Source organism: Equus caballus, chromosome 4 (assembly GCF_041296265.1).
Source record: "Equus caballus isolate H_3958 breed thoroughbred chromosome 4, TB-T2T, whole genome shotgun sequence".
Lineage (NCBI taxonomy): Eukaryota > Metazoa > Chordata > Mammalia > Perissodactyla > Equidae > Equus > Equus caballus.
The window spans coordinates 96,888,652-96,909,796 of NC_091687.1; the positions used below are offsets into that span (position 1 = coordinate 96,888,652).

General features: G+C 38.4%; 1 protein-coding gene across 3 annotated transcripts in view; it reads left to right on the forward strand.

Moving 5' to 3' along the window:
* Positions 1 to 21,145, forward strand: part of IFT56 (intraflagellar transport 56) — a 59,113-nt gene that overhangs the window by 17,137 nt on the left and 20,831 nt on the right. For 2 of the 3 annotated variants that reach the window (XM_005609441.4, XM_001496808.7), the window contains exons 5-8: positions 1,397 to 1,446; positions 3,760 to 3,905; positions 4,851 to 5,022; positions 18,009 to 18,083. In XM_005609441.4, the coding sequence (XP_005609498.1) occupies positions 1,397 to 1,446; positions 3,760 to 3,905; positions 4,851 to 5,022; positions 18,009 to 18,083 (443 nt within the window). The remainder of the gene's footprint in view (positions 1 to 1,396; positions 1,447 to 3,759; positions 3,906 to 4,850; positions 5,023 to 18,008; positions 18,084 to 21,145) is intronic. The other variant, XM_070265944.1, reaches the window with a different exon arrangement.

Consider the following 21,145-nt stretch of genomic DNA (forward strand, 5'->3'; position numbering starts at 1 on the left):
GCTTTACTCTTCAAAAAATATTGGATCTGAGCAACTGTACATGTAAAGAGAGTTAATCTCTGTGCTGCTTGCCCTCCCCACCCCGTCTCCCCAGAAGCTACAGCCAGAAAGCAGAAGGATGAAAGAAGAAAAAGGGAGAGGTGTCTTTCTTAGGCCCCACGTGGTAGGATGTTCATGCTGTTGGTAGGAGTTGGGTATAGTTGTTCAAACTCTTAGGGATGTGGATTTTATAGCTGCTTTTCCTGCTTTGGAGTGAGGAGCCAAGCAATTTCAGCTTGAACAATCCAGACTTCTTCCCTTTTGCTTTGTCATGGCAGTCATCTTAGGAAACTGGACTCAAATTTGCAAATAAGAGTATAGCAAAAGGGAAACATGGGAGGAAAGATGAAGAATAATTAGACTGTGAATCAACTTAAATTCAAAGAAATGCAGAGAAAGTGAGCGAGAGAATATTTGTTAGGAGATTTGTTAGGGAAGAATGTATTCCAGGTTACAATAGGTTAGAATTCTTAGAGAATTAACTGATATATACATATTTAGAAAAAATTCCAACTCAAATTCCTGGAAAATGTGGAACTTGAAGCCTTTCTTGATTCATACCCAAATTGTTTCATATGTATTAATGTAGTTTTTCCTAAGTTAGTTATTAGAGCCTTTAAGTTACTTACTTTATCTCATGTTTCTAGATTTTGTGTGTGCCAAGAACAGTGTTAGACACATAGAAAGTGATCATGGTAGCTGTCTCTCTTTCCGTATATATTTTTTCTTTTTTGTACACTGAAGTATGACTTTTTACTGTAAAGGGATATAGGATGGGTGTCCCGAATTAGGAAGATTCTCCAAGAGTGCAAAGGGAATTTGGAACTTAACCTTTTTGCGTGGCTATCTGTTTCAGCGTGGCAGATGATCATGCTAGAAGACCTATGGAATAGAGGCTGGGCTAGTGTGTAAGAAAATATGGCAGTGTGTGGGAAAGGAGATTTCAGAAGGAATTGACAGAGAATACTGCAAAGAACAGCTGAATGAGAGTGGATTTCCAGATGTATTGAGTTGACCATAACCATTTATTTCCAGTGTTTGGTTCAGTATGTGAACAGCACAGCGATGGGCTGCTGCTAGAACTGTGTGTGTGGAGCGCTGTGCTGTGGGTCACCATAATGGAACCAGACAGAGAAGTGGTGGAGAAGAGCAGAGCCTTAGAACGTTTTTCTTCTGATTCTTGATGCTACTGCAGATGGAAATTAGACTAAAATTATATACGTTCTAGCAGAGACATATGAGGGTCAGATGGGTAAGGATTTGGGAAGATTTATCTGAGCCTCATGTCATTCCTACAAGGGACTAAGTGCCGTAGACAATTGGGTTCTTTAATAAGCAGCTTGGATTTTTTTTTCAGCTCCAAAAAGCCGACTTCAAAACCGCCTCCTCTTCCACTTGGCTCACAAGGTATTTATGTTCTCATTTCACACTTTGTGCTTGTAAAATATTTTTCTCTTTCTTCCTTCTTTTTACCAACAATGGTGAAAGGTAATTAACTAGAAATTCTTGTTAATGATATTTCCAGAACCAGTAGAATATAACTGTTAACTTTATAGGGTTTTTCTCCTCCATCAAAGTTTTTTACCCTATTAATTTATTCAGAGATATTAAATTTTAGTTTTTCTTAAGCAGTAGTCATTTAAGAAGATTAGTTTGTTTCAACTATCCTATTGTCTCTTAGAAAACAGAATCAAAAACACCTTGCCCTGATGCCTGGAAGTAAGTCAACACTTTTTAGAATTGCCTTATAGTAATAATTTTGATCATCATCATAAAATGATTTTTTAAAATAATTTTTTGTGTTATAAAAGTTACACATTAATTCTATTAAACAAAATAGAAATAAGAAAAAAAGGAAATAACATATACCATATTTAAAGATAACTACATTTCAACCTTTTGGTATATTATATCTCCTTTTAGGATAATAATTTTTTATATGCATATTTTTATTTTTGTTTATTTTATTTTGCAGAATAGGACTCACGCTGAATATATGTTTTTGTATTCTGCTTTTTTTTTTTAAATTGGCACCTGAGCTAACAACTGTTGCCAATCTTTTTTTTTTTTCTGCTTTATCTCCCCAAATCCGCCCCCCCCCAACCCGGTACATAGTTGCATATCTTAGTTGCAGGTCCTTCTAGTTGTGGCATGTGGGATGCTGCCTCAACGTGGCCTTGATGAGTGGTGCCATGTCTGCACCCAGGATCCGAACCGGCAAAACCGTGGTCCGCCACAGCAGAGCACAAGAACTTAACCACTCAGCCATGGGGCTGGCTCCTGGTTTTTGTTTTTACTTACCTTTATACTATGAGCATATCCTTGAGTCACTAAATAGTCTTCAAAATCATTTTTATTTTTTTTTTGGCTGAGGAAGATTCACCCTGAGCTAATATCTGCGCCACTCTTCCTCTATTTTATATATAGATTGCTGCCACAGCATGGCTGATGAGTAGTGTAGGTCTGTGCCTGGGATCTGAACCCATGAACCCAGGCCACCACAGCAGAGCATGCCGAGCCCAAGCACTTGGCCATGGGGCCGGCCCCTAAAACCATAATTTTTTAAAATGGTTTTTATAACATTCCATTGTATGCATGTACCGTAATTTGTGTAACATTTCCTATTTATTTGACTTTTAGATTGTTTTTAATTTTAATTATAAAAATACATTTCTGAATATCCTAGAAATGGACTTACTGAATTATTGGGTATGAACAACTATGAAGTTTTTAATTGGTATTGCTAAGTTATTTTACAGAAAGTTTATCTAATTGTCCACAGGCAGTATATGAAAATAATTATTTTTGGTGCATTTAAAAATTTCACACTGAAAATTTAAAAAATCTTAAAAAAAAAAAAAAGGGGGCGGGTGCTGTGGCTGAGTGGTTAAGTTCGTACGCTCCGCTTCGGTGGCCCAGGGTTTCGCCAGTTTGAATCCTGGGCGTGGACATGGCACTGCTTATCAAGCCATGCTGAAGCAGCATCCCACATGCCACAACTAGAAGGACCCACAACTAAAAATATACAACTATGTACCAGGGGGCTTTGGGGAAGAAAAAGGAAAAAAAATGTAAAAATCTTAAAAAAAAAATTCACACTGTATTTATCTGTCTCTCTGTTTAGTTGTTTCAGTTTTTGCTTTACATGTTTTTCAGACTCTATCAAGGGCATGGAAATTTAGAATTATGTCCACCTGGTGGATTGAAACATTTATCATTGTGAAATGTCTTTCCTTAACTCTAAAAATCCCTCTTCACAGAAAGTCTGCTTTGTCATAGTTGAAGAGCTGCCTCAGCTCTCTTTTGGTCAGTGTTTGCCTGTTATATCTCTTTACATCCTTTTACTTTCTGCCTTTCTGTGTCCTTCCATTTTAAACATCTCTCTTATAAACAGCATATAAAAAAGATAAAGAGACATAGAAAAAAAGGAAAGGGAGAAAATATAAAGAAATAGAAAAGAAAAAGAAAGTAAGGGGGGGGGGCCATCAAGTAATGAATATTAGCTGTAACTTATAGACTTTCCATTGTCAAGGCTTTGCTGAGGCTTTCGTTCTTTCTCTGAAGGAGAGACAAAGGAGAAGACGACAAGGAATGGAGGGGAAGACCATAGAGATGAGATGGCTGAGGGAGGAGTTAAAATCTCCACACCATAGGTGTTGATTTCTCTAACTGTACTCTAACGTGAATCTCTACATGCCTTTCTGTCTCTCACAATTTTAGTTTAATGATGAGAAGAAATTGATGAACTTTCATCAAAATCTTCAGGATATCACAGAAGATCAGCTCAGTTTGGCCTCAATCCACTATATGCGATCTCACTACCAAGAAGCTATTGATATTTATAAGCGAATACTGCTAGATAACAGGTCTGTGTTCTTTTGTGCTTACCTGAAATCTCATTTTGTTCATTTCTTCTTAACTAGTTTGGCTGAGGACCTAGTGTACTTTCAGTCTAGTATCACTATGTGTTCAACTTTGTTTAGCCAATAATCTGGTGAGATTAAGATCTCCTTCTTGTCTACATCAGAGTTTCTCCATCTTTATTTTATCATCACCCTTCCAAGGAGCTTTTTTAGACTTTTTCCCCCCAATCACCCTCTTTTGAAACTTTAATAGCACAGATATATTGTATATCCATTTATGTACTGTATGTATATCTGTGCTTTATACATAAAATGAGTACAATTTTCCACCTGCCCATAAGAACCAATTTCTGCCCCTTTGGAGTTGATATTGCCCTGTTGAAAATGTGTGGTCCAGGTGTATCAGTTTTAGTGTTGTAGTAACATTGTAGGTAATTTGCTGACAAAATTAGAAACAAACCTTTCTAAAGAATTAACATTCCAACTATCACTACTTTGCCTCTCTCCTACACCCCAAAATATCTCATCCACCTCCCCTGATCCCTCTTTTGCTTTACCATCACTGTCTCCCACCCATTCCCATTCTCAGTCATTAAGTCTACTTGCCTTGTCTGTCTGTCCTCTATATGGTGTGTGCTTATTTGCATTTATGCTCAATTACAGCATATGTTAGTTTCATTTTTTTTTTAACACAAATAGGTAGGAGTTGAACTTTTCCATTTCTCCCCTAGTTGTCGTCTTTTACTCTACTTATATCAAAACACCCAAATATTACAATACAAAAAGAAAAATATTGTACTGATTATATCTTGCCTTCTTTCTTCAGAAGGCGAATTCTTGTCCTCTTTCCCTTGCTGTCCATGGAGCCATTAAAAAAGTCTTTGTAGTTTGAGAACGTTTCTATGAAGTAGACCTAAGCTGTTAACCCTTAATTCTTTCATCTAATAGGGAATACCTTGCCCTCAATGTGTATGTGGCCCTGTGTTACTACAAGTTGGATTACTACGATGTGTCTCAAGAAGTCCTGGCTGTTTACCTTCAGCAAATTCCTGACAGTACCATCGCGCTCAATCTTAAGGCCTGTAATCATTTTCGCCTTTACAACGGCAAAGCAGCTGAGGTAGTGCTGGAAGTTTGTTGTTAGTTTATTTAATTCTGGTTTGAATTACCCTATACTTTCTGGATTATTCATGAAACTCTATTATGTGTAACTCTTGATTAATATCGCTTTGTTGTTGCCAGTATGATTCTATAAGAATCTAATTGTATAAATATTATCAGATATTCTAAAAAGAAGGTTGACTTCTGAATTCTCTGTATGTGTCTAATATATTGTAGATGACCTTTACCTAGATGCTTTACATTAATTTAAATATGTTAAAACCAAATGCTTCTGCTTCTTCCTCTAAAATATGTTTGTGGCTCTGTGGTTTAGTGTCACCAACATGTAAATCACATCAGAAACCTAAGATATCCATCACTTTCTTCACCTTCATCTCCTGCCTAAGTATTCACCAGTTCTTGTCAATTCTCTGTCCTAGATATCTGTTTTATCTATCCCCTCTTTTCCTTTGCCACTCTTGTAGTCCAGGCGCTCCTCATCAATTGTGTCAGTTCTTTAAATAATTTCCCTGCCTCTACTCTGGTCCTCTCCAGTCCAGCCATTGAGTTTGTCCCATACACCATACTCTCCTACTACCATAGCTTTGACTACAGCATTCTCATTTTCTGGAATGTCTTTCTTTGCTTGGTACACTTCAATGTCTCCCTTAAGGTTGCTCCAAGAGGCAATAGTGGTAGACATTTTATGAATACTTAGGAGTTTGCTAACTTATAGGCACTATGTAGAACACTTTATATCCATTATTTAGTTTCCATGATAATCCTGTAGATAAATTCCATTATAGCTGTCGTTTTGTAGGAAACTGAGAGTGCACAGCAGGCCATACATTATAACTGCTTTTTATTTAACATTGACACTGTGTGTGTGTGTGTGTGTGTGTATTTATGTGTGTGTATGTATAAATATATATTTTCTTACTAATTATATATTATTTATTATTATATATCATATTATATATTATAATATAATATAAAATAGTATATAATAATATATATTTTTTATATAAAATATATGCTTTAAAATATATATTTATATAGAGTTTGATGGCGCGACTTGTTTGTAGTTGACATGGGGCCTTCGGGAAGGGAAGCGAAGGCGAGAGGGAAGTCAGACCAGGAGGAGAGGGGGCGGAAGGACTGAGGAAAGCGTGAGGTGCAGGGCAGAACTTTCCGTGTCCCTAGGCTGATCTGCACCTTCATTTTCCTCTCCTGCCATGTGGAGAGCGTAGTACTCCTTGCCGCCCCGCCTGACGAGGACCCGGAAGGATTCCCAGTGGTAACAGTGAATCTGAGCCCCTGCTAGTGTCCAGTGAAGACAGGTCAGTGGGAGAGGACTCTTTACAAAAAGAAGACTGACATTGGAGAAGATCCAAGATGGCGCCATGAGTAGTCCTCTTTGTCTCTCCCCCTTCGAGTCTACAATTATTTGGACACTTATCGCTTGACAAAGGATATCCAGACAGTATCTCAGGACGTCTGAGATACCCACGCGACTATACATCGGAAGGCGGACGGACTTTCCTCTGGGAGGATGTGGAAATAGGTGAAAACTCTCCGACCCCGACCGAGCAGCCTAGTACCCGCAAGCAGCTTTCTTCCAACGGACACCCCCAGAGGATCTACACACATCTAGGGCAGGAGCGAGCACACAACAGAGGAGCGACGGTGGAAACAGGTGACCAGAACCCTACCTAAACCCCCCGCAATTACTCCTAAACGCAGAGGGAAACTTTGGAGTTGCACACCTGAGCCCGCGGGGAGAGTGTCTCCCCACCATTGGCGGGGAGACCCCACCTGGTGTTCGCGGCACCCGGAGGGTCCCAGAGAGAGTCGCTGAGGGTACGGAGGTCTCCCAGCTGCCGTTGCCCGCCCCGTGGGAGTAGGGATTGCCGGAGATCTCGGAGAGGACTGGGGCTGGGGGAAGTTTCAAAGGCCGGCTCTGCGACCCGGAGGGGAAGCGCCGGAGTTCCGCCCGGGCAGCAGACAAAACTCTCTGTCTGCCATTAGCAGAGGGGCCACGCCCAGCACTCAACTCCGGGAAAGCCCTGGAGAGAATCCCAGAGGACGGGGCAACCCCCAGCTGCCGTTGCCCACCCCGTGGGACTAGGGATAGCCGGAGATCTCGGAGAGGACTGGGGCTGGGAGGAGTTTCCAGAGACCCAGCTTCGTAGCCTAGGGGGAAACCCTACAGGCTCACAGCAGCCTTAGGGAAAGCCTCTGCACAGCACCAGTAGAAGGCACCCAGCTGGCAGCCACAAGGCTGGAAGACCCCAGGGCAAAAGCAGCATAGCTAGGTGAACTAACCACAGACTGTAGAAGATGCCAATAGCTCTCCTGCGACCCATAGAGGACAAGTGAGATTTTGTGGGTGCCGACAGCAACGGAGCGAGAAATATAAGTGATCCCACCCCTGGCTGCTGGAAAAGCCCATAACACCGTTGCAGACCCCAAGGAGGGAGCACATCTAGGTGGGCTGCAACAGTAGGCACCAGCAGCCTGAAGCCCCCCCTGTGACGGCCCCCACGGCAGAGGAGGGAATCCAAAGGGCCACTGTGGCTACGAGGAGGGGCCCAGGCCCAGTTAGCAACTGCGGACAGGGTTCCTGGTTGGTGCAGTATAAACAGCTGCTCCCCCACCGCAGCAGCTGAAACAAGTGAAAGGAGCAACTAAACTCTATCTCCATGCGGAGGCACAAATCAACAACATCAAGCAATATGAAAAAATACGTTAAATCTCCAGAACAGAAAGAAAGTAACAAATACACAGAAAACAATCCCAAAGAAAATGAGATATATAACCTAAATGATGATGACTTCAAAACAGCCATCATTAAAATACTCAATGAGTTAAGAGAAAATTCTGACTGACAACTCAACGACTTCAGGAGCTATGTCACAAAAGAGTTTGATACGATAAAGAAGAACCAAACAGAAATATTGGAAATGAAGAACACAATAGAGGAGATTAAGAAAAATCTAGATGCTCTGAACAGTAGGGCCGATAATATGGAGGAAAGAATTAGCAATTTGGAAGATGGCAATATAGAATTGCTGCAGGCAGAGGAGGGGAGAGAAGCAAGACTAAAAAGAAATGAAGAAACTCTCCGAGAATTATCAGACACAATTAGGAGATGCAACGTAAGGAATATAGGTATACCAGAGGGAGAAGAGAAGGAGAAAGGGGCAGAAAGCCTATTCAAAGAAATAATGGCTGAAAACTTCCCAAATCTGGTGAGAGAGATGGACCTTCAGGTGACAGAAGCCAATAGATCTCCAAACTTTATCAGTGCAAGAAGACCAACTCCACGGCATATAGTAGTGAAGCTAGCAAAAGTCAACGACAGGGAGAAAATACCAAGGACAGCCAGGCAAAAGAAACTAACCTACAAAGGAACCCCCATCAGGCTATCAGCAGATTTCTCAGCAGAAACTTTACAGGCTAGAAGAGAGTGGAATGATATATTCAAAAATCTGAAGGACAAAAATCTACAGCCGAGAATTCTCTACCCAGCGAAAATATCCTTCAGATACGATGGAGAAATAAAAACTTTCCAAGATAAACAAAAATTAAGGGAGTTCATTGCCACAAAACCTCCTCTACAGGAAATCCTCAGAAAAACCCTCATTTCTGAAAAATCCAAAAAAGGAAAGGGGCTACAAAACCAAGAGCAGAGGAGATAAGTAGAAGGACAACAACAGAGAGTAGCAGCTCTACATCAGAACAGATTAAACCATGGGACGAGAAACAAAGGAAATTGAAGAAAACCGGAAAACAAGACACAAAATGGTAGTGGTAGGCCCCCACATCTCAATAATCACTCTAAATGTAAATGGATTGAACTCCCCAATCAAAAGACACAGAGTGGCAGGATGGATCAAAGAACAAGATCCAACAATATGCTGCCTCCAGGAAACACACCTCAGCCCCAAAGACAAACACAGACTCAGAGTGAAGGGATGGAGAACAATACTCCAAGCTAATAAGGAACAAAAGAAAGCAGGTGTCGCTATACTAATATCAGACAAGGTAGATTTCAAAGCAAAACAGATAAAGAAAGATAAAGAGGGACAGTATATAATGATAAAAGGGACTCTCCACCAAGAAGACATAACACTTATAAATATATACGCACCCAACACAGGAGCACCAAAATTTGTAAAGCGACTCTTAATAGAACTAAAAGAAGACATCAACAACAATACAATAATAGTAGGGGACCTCAACACACCATTAACACCAATGGACAGAACATCCAGACAGAAAATCAACAAGGAAATAATAGAATTAAATGAAAAATTAGACCAGATGGACTTAATAGATATATATAGAACACTTCATCCAAAAACAGCAGGTTACACATTCTTCTCAAGTGCACATGGAACATTCTCAAGGATTGACCATATTTTGGGAACCAAAGCAAACATCAATAAATACAAGAGAGTTGAAATAATATCAAGCATCTTTTCTGATCATAATGCTATTAAACTAGAAATCAACTACAAGAAAAAAGCAGAGAAAGGTGCAAAAATGTGGAGACTAAACAACACGCTTCTCAACAAACAATGGATCATTGAAGAAATTAAAGAAGAAATCAAATTTTATCTGGAGACTAATGAAAATGAGAACACGACATACCAAATCATTTGGGATGCAGCAAAAGCAGTCCTAAGAGGGAAATTCATCGCAATACAGGCTCACCTCACTAAACAAGAAAAAGCTCACATAAGCAACCTCAAACGACACCTAACAGAACTAGAAAAAGAAGAACAAACAAAGCCCAGAGTCAGTAGAAGGAGGGAAATAATAAAAATAAGAGCAGAAATAAACGATATTGAAACAAAAAAGACAATAGAAAGGATCAATGAAACAAAGAGTTGGTTCTTCGAAAGAATTAGCAAAATTGACAAACCCCTAGCCAGACTCACCAAGAAAAGAAGAGAGAAATCGCAAATTAATAAAATTAGGAATGACAGAGGAGAAATCACAACAGATACCAATGAAATACAAGAGATCATAAGAGAATACTATGAAAAACTATATGCCAACAAATTGAACAACCTGGAAGAAATGGACAAATTCCTAGACTCCTACAATCTCCCCAAACTGAATCAGGAAGAAATGGAGAATCTGAATAGGCCAATCACAAGTAAGGAAATAGAAACGGTAATCAAAAACCTCCCCAAAAATAAGAGTCCAGGACCAGACGGCTTCTCTGGAGAATTCTACCAAACATTCAAAGAAGACTTAATACCTATTCTCCTCAAACTGTTCCAGAAAATTGAGAAAGATGGAGAACTCCCTAACACATTCTATGAAGCCAACATCACTCTGATCCCCAAACCTGACAAGGACAACACAAAGAAGGAGAACTACAGGCCGATATCACTGATGAACATAGATGCAAAAATCCTCAACAAAATTTTGGCAAACCGAATACAGCAATACATCAAAAAGATTATACACCATGATCAAGTGGGATTTATACCTGGGACACAGGGATGGTTCAACATCCGCAAGTCAATTAACGTGATACACTACATCAACAAAATGAAAAACAAAAACCACATGATCATCTCAATAGATGCAGAGAAAGCATTCAACAAGATCCAACACCCATTTATGATAAAAACCCTCAGTAAAATGGGTATAGAAGGAAAGTACCTCAACATAATAAAGGCCATATATGATAGACCCACAGCCAACATCATACTCAATGGACAAAAACTGAAAGCCATCCCTCTGAGGACAGGAACAAGACAAGGGTGCCCACTTTCACCACTCCTATTCAACATAGTACTGGAGGTGCTGGCCAGAGCAATTCGGCAGGAAAAAGAAATAAAAGGAATCCAAATAGGTAACGAAGAAGTAAAACTCTCGCTGTTTGCAGACGACATGATCTTATATATAGAAAACCCCAAAGAATCCATAGAAAAACTATTAGAAATAATCAACAACTACAGCAAAGTAGCAGGGTATAAAATTAACGTGCATAAATCAGTAGCATTTCTATACACTAACAATGAACTAACAGAAAAAGAACTCAAGAACTCAATCCCATTCACAATCGCAATGAAAAGAATAAAATACCTTGGGGTAAACTTAACCAAGGAAGTGAAGGATCTATACAATGAAAACTACAAGACTTTCTTGAAAGAAATTGATGATGACATAAAGAGATGGAAAGACATTCCTTGCACATGGATTGGAAGAATAAACATAGTTAAAATGTCCATACTACCTAAAGCAATATACAGATTCAATGCTATCCCAATCAGAATCCCAAGAACATTCTTCACAGAAATTGAACTAACAATCCTAAAATTCATATGGGGCAACAAAAGACCGCGAATTGCTAAAGCAATCCTGAGCAAAAACAAAGCCGGCGGAATCACAATCCCCGATTTCAAAACATACTACAAAGCTACAGTGATCAAAACAGCATAGTACTGGTACAAAAACAGGTCCACAGATCAATGGAACAGAATTGAAAGCCCAGAGATAAAACCACACATCTATGGACAGCTAATCTTCGACAAAGGAGCAGAGGGCCTACAATGGAGAAAAGAAAGTCTCTTCAGCAAATGGTGCTGGGAAAACTGGACAGCCACATGCAAAAGATTGAAAATTGACCATTCTTTTTCACCACACACCAAAATAAACTCAAAATGGATCAAAGACCTAAAGATTAGGCCTGAGACAATAAGTCTTTTGGAAGAGAATATAGGCAGTACACTCTTTGACATCAGTTTCAAAAGAATCTTTTCGGACACTGTAACTCCTCAGTTGAGGGAAACAATAGAAAGAATAAACAAATGGGACTTCATCAGACTAAAGAGCTTCTTCAAGGCAAGGGAAAACAGGATTGAAACAAAAAAACAGCTCACTAATTGGGAAAAGATATTTACAAGCCACTTATCTGACAAAGGGTTAATCTCCATAATATACAAAGAACTCACACTGATTAGCAACAAAAATACAAACAACCCGATCAAAAAATGGGCAGAGGACATGAACAGACATTTCTCAAAAGAAGATATGAATATGGCCAATAGACACATGAAAAGATGTTTATCATCACTAATCATCAGGGAAATGCAAATCAAAACTACACTAAGATATCACCTTACACCCGTTAGATTGGCAAAAATATCCAAAACCAAGAGTGACAAATGTTGGAGAGGATGTGGAGAAAAAGGAACCCTCATACACTGTTGGTGGGAATGCAAACCGGTACAGCCACTATGGAAAACAGTATGGAGATTTCTCAAAAAGTTAAAAATTGAAATACCCTATGACCCAGCCATCCCATTACTGGGTATCTATCCTAAGAACCTGATATCAGAAATCTCAAGAGTCCGTTGCACCCCTATGTTCATCGCAGCATTATTTACAATAGCCAAGACGTGGAACCAGCCTACATGCCCAGAAACTGATGATTGGATAAAAAAGATGTGGTATATATACACAATGGAATACTACTCAGCCATAAAAAAAGACAAAATTGGCCCATTCACAACAATGTGGATGGACCTCGAGGGTATTATGTTAAGCGAAATAAGCCAGTCCGAGAAAGACGAACTCTATATGACTCCACTCATAGGTGGAAGTTAGTATATTGATAAGGAGATCTGATCGGTGGTTACCAGGGAAAAGGGGGGGTGGGTTACCAGGGCACAGAGGGGGAAGTGGTGTACCCACAACATGACTAACAAAAATGTACAACTGAAATCTCACAAGGTTGTAATCTATCATAACATTAATTAAAAAATATATATATATATTTATATATACACACGTATACACGCATATACATACATGTAGACAGAGATATTAGTAGATATATAAATAGAGAGCATGTTCTGTACTAAATCTGTATACTGATTTAGATATATATATCTGTATATATTTTATATACAGATATTTTTAGGTTAACCCTATGAGGGAGCCATACTTGCAAATTACTTCCTTGGCCATTACTTTAGTTGATGTCAGAAGCCACCATAATTAAAATGTAAAATTTCTGCATGTGTCAGAATTTTTAAATCCTACTCTTGCCCAAAAAACAGTTCCAACTGGCGTCATGCCGCCAGAGTAGGGGGAGGAAAGAAACTGAAACCAACAAATTAACTACATAAAGGCAAAATTTATTGTGAAGATGTCATAGCAAGGAACGCTATTAACGTGCTTCGTGCTGGCAGGAGATTGGACTCCTGAGTGAAACAGTGTTTCATAGTTGGTGGTGAGGGGGCAGAGTGGCACATGTCCTTGGCATATACCTGGATTCACCTTTCATGGCTTATGTCAATAAAGGTGGTCAGTTGTGGCAGAAGGAATGTCTCTCAGTTGAATTGCTTAGTATGCAATCGATCAGTCCATTTATGTATTAGATAAAATACATTCTTGGGTATGCTCATTTCAACTAAAGAGTCCCTTGAGTCTGCCTAATTGGCTAGTTTCCAGCATCAGCAGTTCCAGAGCAAACTGAATTTGCTTTAGATTTTTCACCTTTTGGTAAGAACAAATAAAAGAAATATATTCTTGCCTTTCTACTTTGAGTCAGTCTTGGGGACTCCGCCAATTTTGGGGTAAGGTGCAGCCTATTAAATGCTAACACTTTGTCTGCACGTGTTTTTTCACAGAATGGTGTGGGTGGCCTGGTTAACCAGTGTTCTGTAGGTCTGGTGCTGAGTCAGGACAGCAAACCAACTTTCCATCTCCAAAAGGCATGCTTTTTCATTTGAAATTGTGTCCATGCAGTTTACATATTGATTTTATAATGTACTCCAGCAGTAAATGACTATGTCAGATACTAAAAAATGCTAAGAAGTGGGATAACAATAGTATAGTTTGTGTTTACTTATGATAATTTTATTAAACCATTTAAAATCAAGCATTCCTCTAGTAATTTGTGTAATGGACTCTATATTATATGATTCATTCTCACTCACGAACACCAATAGCGTTCTCCTCTTCTATAGTGAGCATGAGGAGCCGGCCCCATGGCCGAGTGGTTAAGTTTGTGCACTCTGCTCAGTGGCCCAGGGTTTTGCTGCGTTAGATCCTGGGCACAGACCCAGAACCACTCATCAGGCCATGCTGAGGCGGTGTCCCACATAGCACAACTGGAAGGATCTACAGCTAGATTGTGTAGCTATGTACTGGGAGGCTTTGGAGAAAAGAAGAAGGAAAAAAAATATATAGTGAGCATGAAATAATCTGTAATGATTCACTTAATTCTTAAAGTACTTTGAATAACTTACACAAGGTTATACAACTAACAAGTGACAAATTCAGGTCTCAAACTCTTGTCTATCTGACTCTAAAGCTTATAAACTTAACCACTAAAAATTACTGTAAATTTGGGTATACTTTCCTCTTTGCTCTTTTTATATATATGTAATACAACTTCCAAATAATAAGCATGATTTCATGTATGTATAACCAAATAAGCATGATATATATATAATGCTTATATATCAAATATATATCATGCTTCTTATATGTAATTTATATATTATATATATAGTCATGCTTACTATTTGGTAGTTGCCTAACTATCTTTAATCTAGACAAGCTTATTGAGGGTTAAGTCTGTGTCTTTTGACATTTGTATTCCAGCACCTGACAGAATGCACACACAAAGTTGATGACAACTAAGTATTGGCTGAATGAGAATTTTGAAATGTGACTAACAATTAAGGGAGAATCACATTTAAAGAAGAAGACGTTCAAAAGAGGTCAATAAAGACGAAGACTGAGAAAAAGCCATTGGGTTTCATAACTAGGATTTCCTACTCTGATTAGGATATCATTATTGGGGATTGAAGCTAGATGGCAAGGAGATAAGGAATGAGTGAGTAATCACTTGGACTGGGAATTTTCAAAAAAGATATGGCAGAGGGATGGGATGTAGATAATGAAGAAATAGAAGCAGTGAATATAAGATTCTGGTGCAAAGGAGAACGCTGGTTTCAGAGAATAAAGTATTAAAAGAACTTTTTCCCCCAAACTGGGAAGGCCTATAGTGATTAAGAACAGGTTTTTTGAAATCAGATAGACCCAAATTCCAATCCTAGCTTACTAGCTGTGTGGCTTTCAGTGGACTACTTAACCTCCTTAAACATCATCTGCAAAATAGGGAAAGTGATAGTACTGGCTTATTGTAGGTTGCTGTGCAGATTAAGTGATGTGCTGTAATGTAAAGTCCTAAGCTGGTGCACATAGTAAACTCTCCGTAAACATTAGCAGTTATCAAAAGTTTTATAGGCAGAAACAGTCAGATTAATTTTTTTCTTTGTTTTAGTGCTTTCTGTATCTTTTTTAAGACCATTGTTTAAGAAATGACTTCCTAGCCTAAGATCATATTCTCTGATATTAACTTCTAAAAGCCTTATTTTGCCTTTTTCAAATGCAAATTATCTGTAATTATATTATTTTTGAAAGATCTAACTTCTCAATTAAAAGACAAAAATTGGTAAATTAGATTGAAAAGACAAAACTCTAATACGTTTTAAATATAAGGACACAGAAAATTTGAATGTAAGAGGATACATTTCATGCAGAATATTTCTTACATGGTTTCTATCATTGGTGTCATGCTTTTAGGAAGGTCATTTTCACTCTAACATAGATAAGATGACTTTCATCTTCTGTTTATAGATTTTTGGTGGGTTTTTTTGAGGAAGATTAGCCCTGAGCTAACATATGCTGCCAATCCTGCTCTTTTTGCTGAGGAAGACTGGCCCTGATCTGACATCTGTGCCCATCTTCCTGTACTTAATAGGTGGGATGCCTACCACAGCATGGCTTGCCAAGCGGTGCCATGTCTGTACCCGGCATCTGAACCGGTGAAACCCAGGCCACTGAAGCAGAATGTGAGCACTTAACTGCTGCCCCACCAGGCCGGCCCCTATGGTTTTATTTTTTAACAGGTTTATTGAGATATAACTAGCATACCACACAATGCACCCTTTTAAAATATGCAATTTAATCGTTTTTAGTATATTCACAGGTATATGCAATCATCACCACAGTCAATTTTAGAACATTTCCATTACCTCAAAAAGAAACCCCATACTCCTTAGCTATTAACTGTTATTCCCCCAGCCCCAAGCAACTACTAATCTACTTTCTCTCTAGATTTTCCTATTCTGGATATTTCATCTAAAAGGAATCATATAATATGTGATCATTTATGACTGACTTCTTTTTCTTAGCATAATGTTTATAATGTTTATATGTTGTAGCAAGTATTAGTACTTCATTCATTTTCACGACCAAATAATATTCTATTTTATCTATATATACCACATTTTATTTTTCATTCATCACCTAATGGACATTGGTTGTTTTTGCCTTCTGCCTATTACGAATAATGCTGCTATAAACATTTGTGTACATGTTTTTGCACATGTTTTGGACATGTTTTCATTTCTCTTGGGTATAAAACTAGGAGTAGAATTGCTGAGTCATGTGGTAGCTTTATGTTTAATTGAGAACTGCCAAACCATTTTCCAAAGTAGCTGCACCAGTTTACATTACCACCAGCAGCGTATAGGAGTTTTAGCTTCTCTGCGTCCTTGCCAACTGTTGTTATTATCCGACATTTTTATTCTAGCCATCTCAGTGGACATGAAGTGGAATCTCATTGTGGTTTTGAGTTGCGTTTCCCTGGTGGCTAATGATGTTGAAGAGGTTTTTCATGTGCGGCGAGTGCTGCTTTAAATTCTGTCCCTAGGCATCTCACTTGCGTCACTCTTAGTCCCAGCTAGCCCTGCCTGAGACTGAAACGATCCTCATAATACTGAAAGATTTTGTGTTTTCACTGTCATTTGCTCAAGTGTGTAGTGAAGTTTTCCAGAGACAAAATTGTTTCAAAATAGGTCAAATGCAGTTACAGGTATGCTAATCTAGCTGTCCTCTTTTAAGCCAGACATTAAGGAGATTTGCAAAAATGTAAAACTCTTCTCACTAAATTTTTGTTTTGGTAAATACAGTTTTTTAAAATGAAAAATATTTGTGTTAATGTGTAGTGGGTTTATTTTTGATTAATTGAATACTTAAAAATTTCTGTTTTAATTTTTAATAAATATTGATGGCTATCACCTACATAAACAAAAGCTCTTTGGGATCCTTAATTATTTTTAAGCTTATAAAAGTGATCTTGAGATCAAAAAGCTTGAAAACTGCTGTTCTAACCTGATATTACCCAGCACTTTGGAACTGCTGCTGTGGACAAGAGCAGAGATTAATGAAAGGATTGCTGAGCAGACGTGCATTTATGAGATCAGGTAGAACAAGTTTGTAGTAGTTAGTGAGAACAGTCAAGAATTTAATTATGTATCCAGAAAAGCTTAGCTAACCACTGATAGAAGTAGAAAAAGGAGGAGAGGAGGATTACTCAAAATTATAGATGGGCAAGGTAGGAATAGCAGAAAGAGGAAGTAGGTGAGTCTAGGGTATTAGTGAAGACACTGGAAATGGGTAACCATTTGTTCTAAATGAATTAAGGGGGCAGGAGAATACAGAAGAGACCTGGTAGGTCTAATAAATAATAAAACAGAAGGGAGAAGGTGTTTTAATTGAGTTATGTAAATAAAGTCCAATGCGGCAGGAAGGAAGTACTATGAGAATTCAGGATATAGATGCAATGGTCAGACTGAAGAATCAACCTCAGTTGTTAAAAGTTTAGCTCCCTTATCACTTTTATTCCTGAAAGAAAAGACTGACTCTAGTAGTCTTCAGACTTGAGTTCACCAGTTTCAAACTTGCTTAGTGTAAGGTTCAAGTCACTTAATGTTTATAAGCCTCAATGTTCTCATCTGTAAAATGAGGATAATAATAATTATATTGACTATTTCTTAGTCCTGAAGAACAGATGAAATAGTGTGATAAATTCTTTGTAAACTGTAAAACACTGTGCAAATATGTGGTGTAAGAACTTTCACTTGTTATCTTCATAAGCCTTTCGTTTTTCAATTTCAGGCAGAACTCAAAAGCTTGATGGACAACGCTTCTTCTTCCTTTGAGTTTGCTAAAGAACTCATCAAGCACAATCTGGTGAATAATAACTTTCCATCTTGACTAACTTGAGTCCTACCCTCCTTTGGTACATCACAGCAGTTAGAAAGATGAATGAAGGGAGATATCTCTACTCAAGTGAACTCCTCCTTGTTGTGGAGGAGAGAAAAGGAGTTTACCATATCAGATCCTTTCCTCAAGGAAATCCTTTTTGGGAGGGTATTTAGAAAGAGGTACAAGGTAGTGTAGATCCAAGCATTCATTTTGTTGGCAAAGCCAAAGGAACATATCCTTGTGGGTTAGAACAAATGGGAAGGATTTTCTGGTAAAAGTAAAACTGGAGCTTGTCTTTGGAATAGGGCTGAGATTTAGAGGGTTCATTCAAGGCAAGGGCATGGAGTTAGAATGAGGGTGACATATGTGACAGGTTGTGAGCAGACTGAGCTTACTAGGACAGAAAGTTTACACTGGGGCATAGTGAAAAGTAAAGTTTTACTTAGTGAAAAAGTAAGGGGGTGGTTAGGTTTAGGGCTGGATTATCATGGCCATTGCTAAAAAATATCCAGATTCAGATTGCTTGATTCTGTTGATCAAGCAATATAGTGGATGCAGAGTAGCTGTTTTCAACTCAGACACTTGGGGACATTGGGCAAATTATTCAATATTTCTGAGTTTCAGATTCCTCATCTAAAAATGGCAATATTAACTACACCTTTTCCTTCTGATTTCTCTATTTCTTTCTTTACCACCAATTCTCCTAGTACACATGCTAAAAACCATAGCTGTCTTAGACTCTCTCCTCTCCTTTATCTCTGATCTCTATTTGGTCACTTTAATCCTATTAATTCTTTCTTGGCAATGTCTTATATTTATTCCATTCCTTCTCTAATTCAGGTTTCCAGCACAGGTATAGTTTTCTTTGGATAGTTTCTATTATGAGCTTCTGCCTCTTTTCACTTCTAATCCAGTTTATGAATTAAAGCCAGCTTAATTTTTGTGGGGAATGGTGTGTTAGTCTGGAAATTAAACTTGGAGAGAGATCAAGACTGGAGAATAGGCTTAGGAATATTCATAAGAGAAGTGATTGCTGAAGTCCTGACAACTAAATGTGGAAGAACAGGTAAAAACAGAAAAATATGGTTCCAAGAGAGCATCTGTATTTAAGGGGCTGGAAGAAGGAGAATAAGCAAATAAGACAAGAAAGAGCGGGCAAGAAAGAGCACCTAGATAGTGGAATGTCATTTACAACTGCACATTTTAATCACCTGCGAGGTTTTTTACAGTAATGATATATGGACTCCACCCCCAGAGATTCTTATTTAATGGTTGGGCGAGGGCTCGGCTATCAGTATTTTTCTTAAAAGCTTCCCACGTAGATATAATATACGGCCAGAGTAAAGAAACACTATATGTATATATGACTGGAAGGAGTATATCAGCTAGTAAATAGCAGTATTTGGACAGTGGGATTAAAGAAAGAAGTGAGAATATGGAAATTTTCCTTTTCCCTTTTGTGACACTATAAGTTTTTTTTCCAGTGAACACATATTATTTATGTAGTTTAAAACAAAACTTGAAAAATATTGAGCAATGTAAAGGGTTATGAGCATTGACTTTTGCAGTCAGACTTGAGGTCAAAGTGAAGCTACACTGTGTACTAGCTTTGTGACTTTGGATAAGTCACTTAACATTGCTGAGTCTCAGTGTTCTCATATGTAGAACAGGAGAAATTATAGTACCTGCCTTATTTTCTCGTGAGGATTAGATGAGGTAATGTGTATAATGTACATTGCACAGTATATAGCATGTAGTAAGCATTTCGTAAACAGGGCTGTTGTTGTCATGCTATGGCCATCAGTGTCAAAACTACAGACACATCATGGAGCAAGAGGACAGAAAAGTACATTGAATTTTGTTAAAGGGGTTAATTTATGACTTGTGAGAGTAAGTTTACCAGTGTGGTGAGAGCAGAAGTCAGTTTTCTGGGAGGTTAAGGAGCGAGAGGATGAGAAGAAAGCTGAAGCAGTAAGCCATGTACTTTTCAAGTGCGGCAATGAAAGAAAGAAGAAAAAAGGGCCTGTCCAGAGGGAACAGTGGCACCAAGTGGAAGATTCTCAAGAGAGCAAAAACCCTTGTGTATGTTTAAAGTTGAGAAGTAGGACCAGGACTAATGAAGATAGAATGATTAATTAATGGAGAAACAAGATCCAGATGGAGTTAGAAGTCATGAGATTAAGAAGACAGGTGAAGGATTTAATCTTGGTAAAAGAAGGGAACATCTCAGACAAGGAGAAACCAAACAAGATGACCAAATGGCTATTTTGAGGTAGAAAGAAGAGATTAGGTAGTGTATGCCTGGTAGCCTTGATTTCTGTATATTTCTTCATGAAACAACTTGCTGTGTGCCAGACACTGTGCTAGGCTCTGGGTACTCAGCAGTGTGCAAAACTGTCCTTTCGTGGTTGGTGTTTTTGTTTTAGCTGTGCTGTATGGCATTTATCATCATATGACAACATACTTATATGTTCGCCCATTGAATGTCTCCCCCCACTTGAATGTAGCCTCTATAGTGACAGGGGAGTAACTTGGTCTTGCTTTAACCCCAGTGCTTATTATGGTACCAGGCATATGGTAGGTGCTAGTGAATATTGCTGAATTAGTTAATACTACCTACCACATGCCACACATTTAGCCCACTTTAACTCATTTAATCTTCATAATAATCCTGAAAGGTAGATGTTACTAATACCATTTAGAGATGAGGAAACAGGCTTAGATAGGTTATATAAATTCCTTCATGGAGCTTTGATGTAGAATATGTCTAGAAAAAGTTTCATTAATTACTGAGTACTTTAAGAGTTTTCTGCAGTTCTTATGAAGAGAAAGGGAAATGTATGCAATAGGGCTATGCCTTTATTCTGTTTCTTGTACTTCTTATAGCTTAGATAATGGCTTTCTTTCTGTGAGGTTAAGGTCATGTATATAGAGAGAGCTTCAAAAATATTCATCCTTTTAAAGATTTTATTTTTCCTTTTTTTCCCCAAAGCCCCCCAGTACATAGTTGTATATTTTAGTTGTAGGTCCTTCTTGTTGTGGCATGT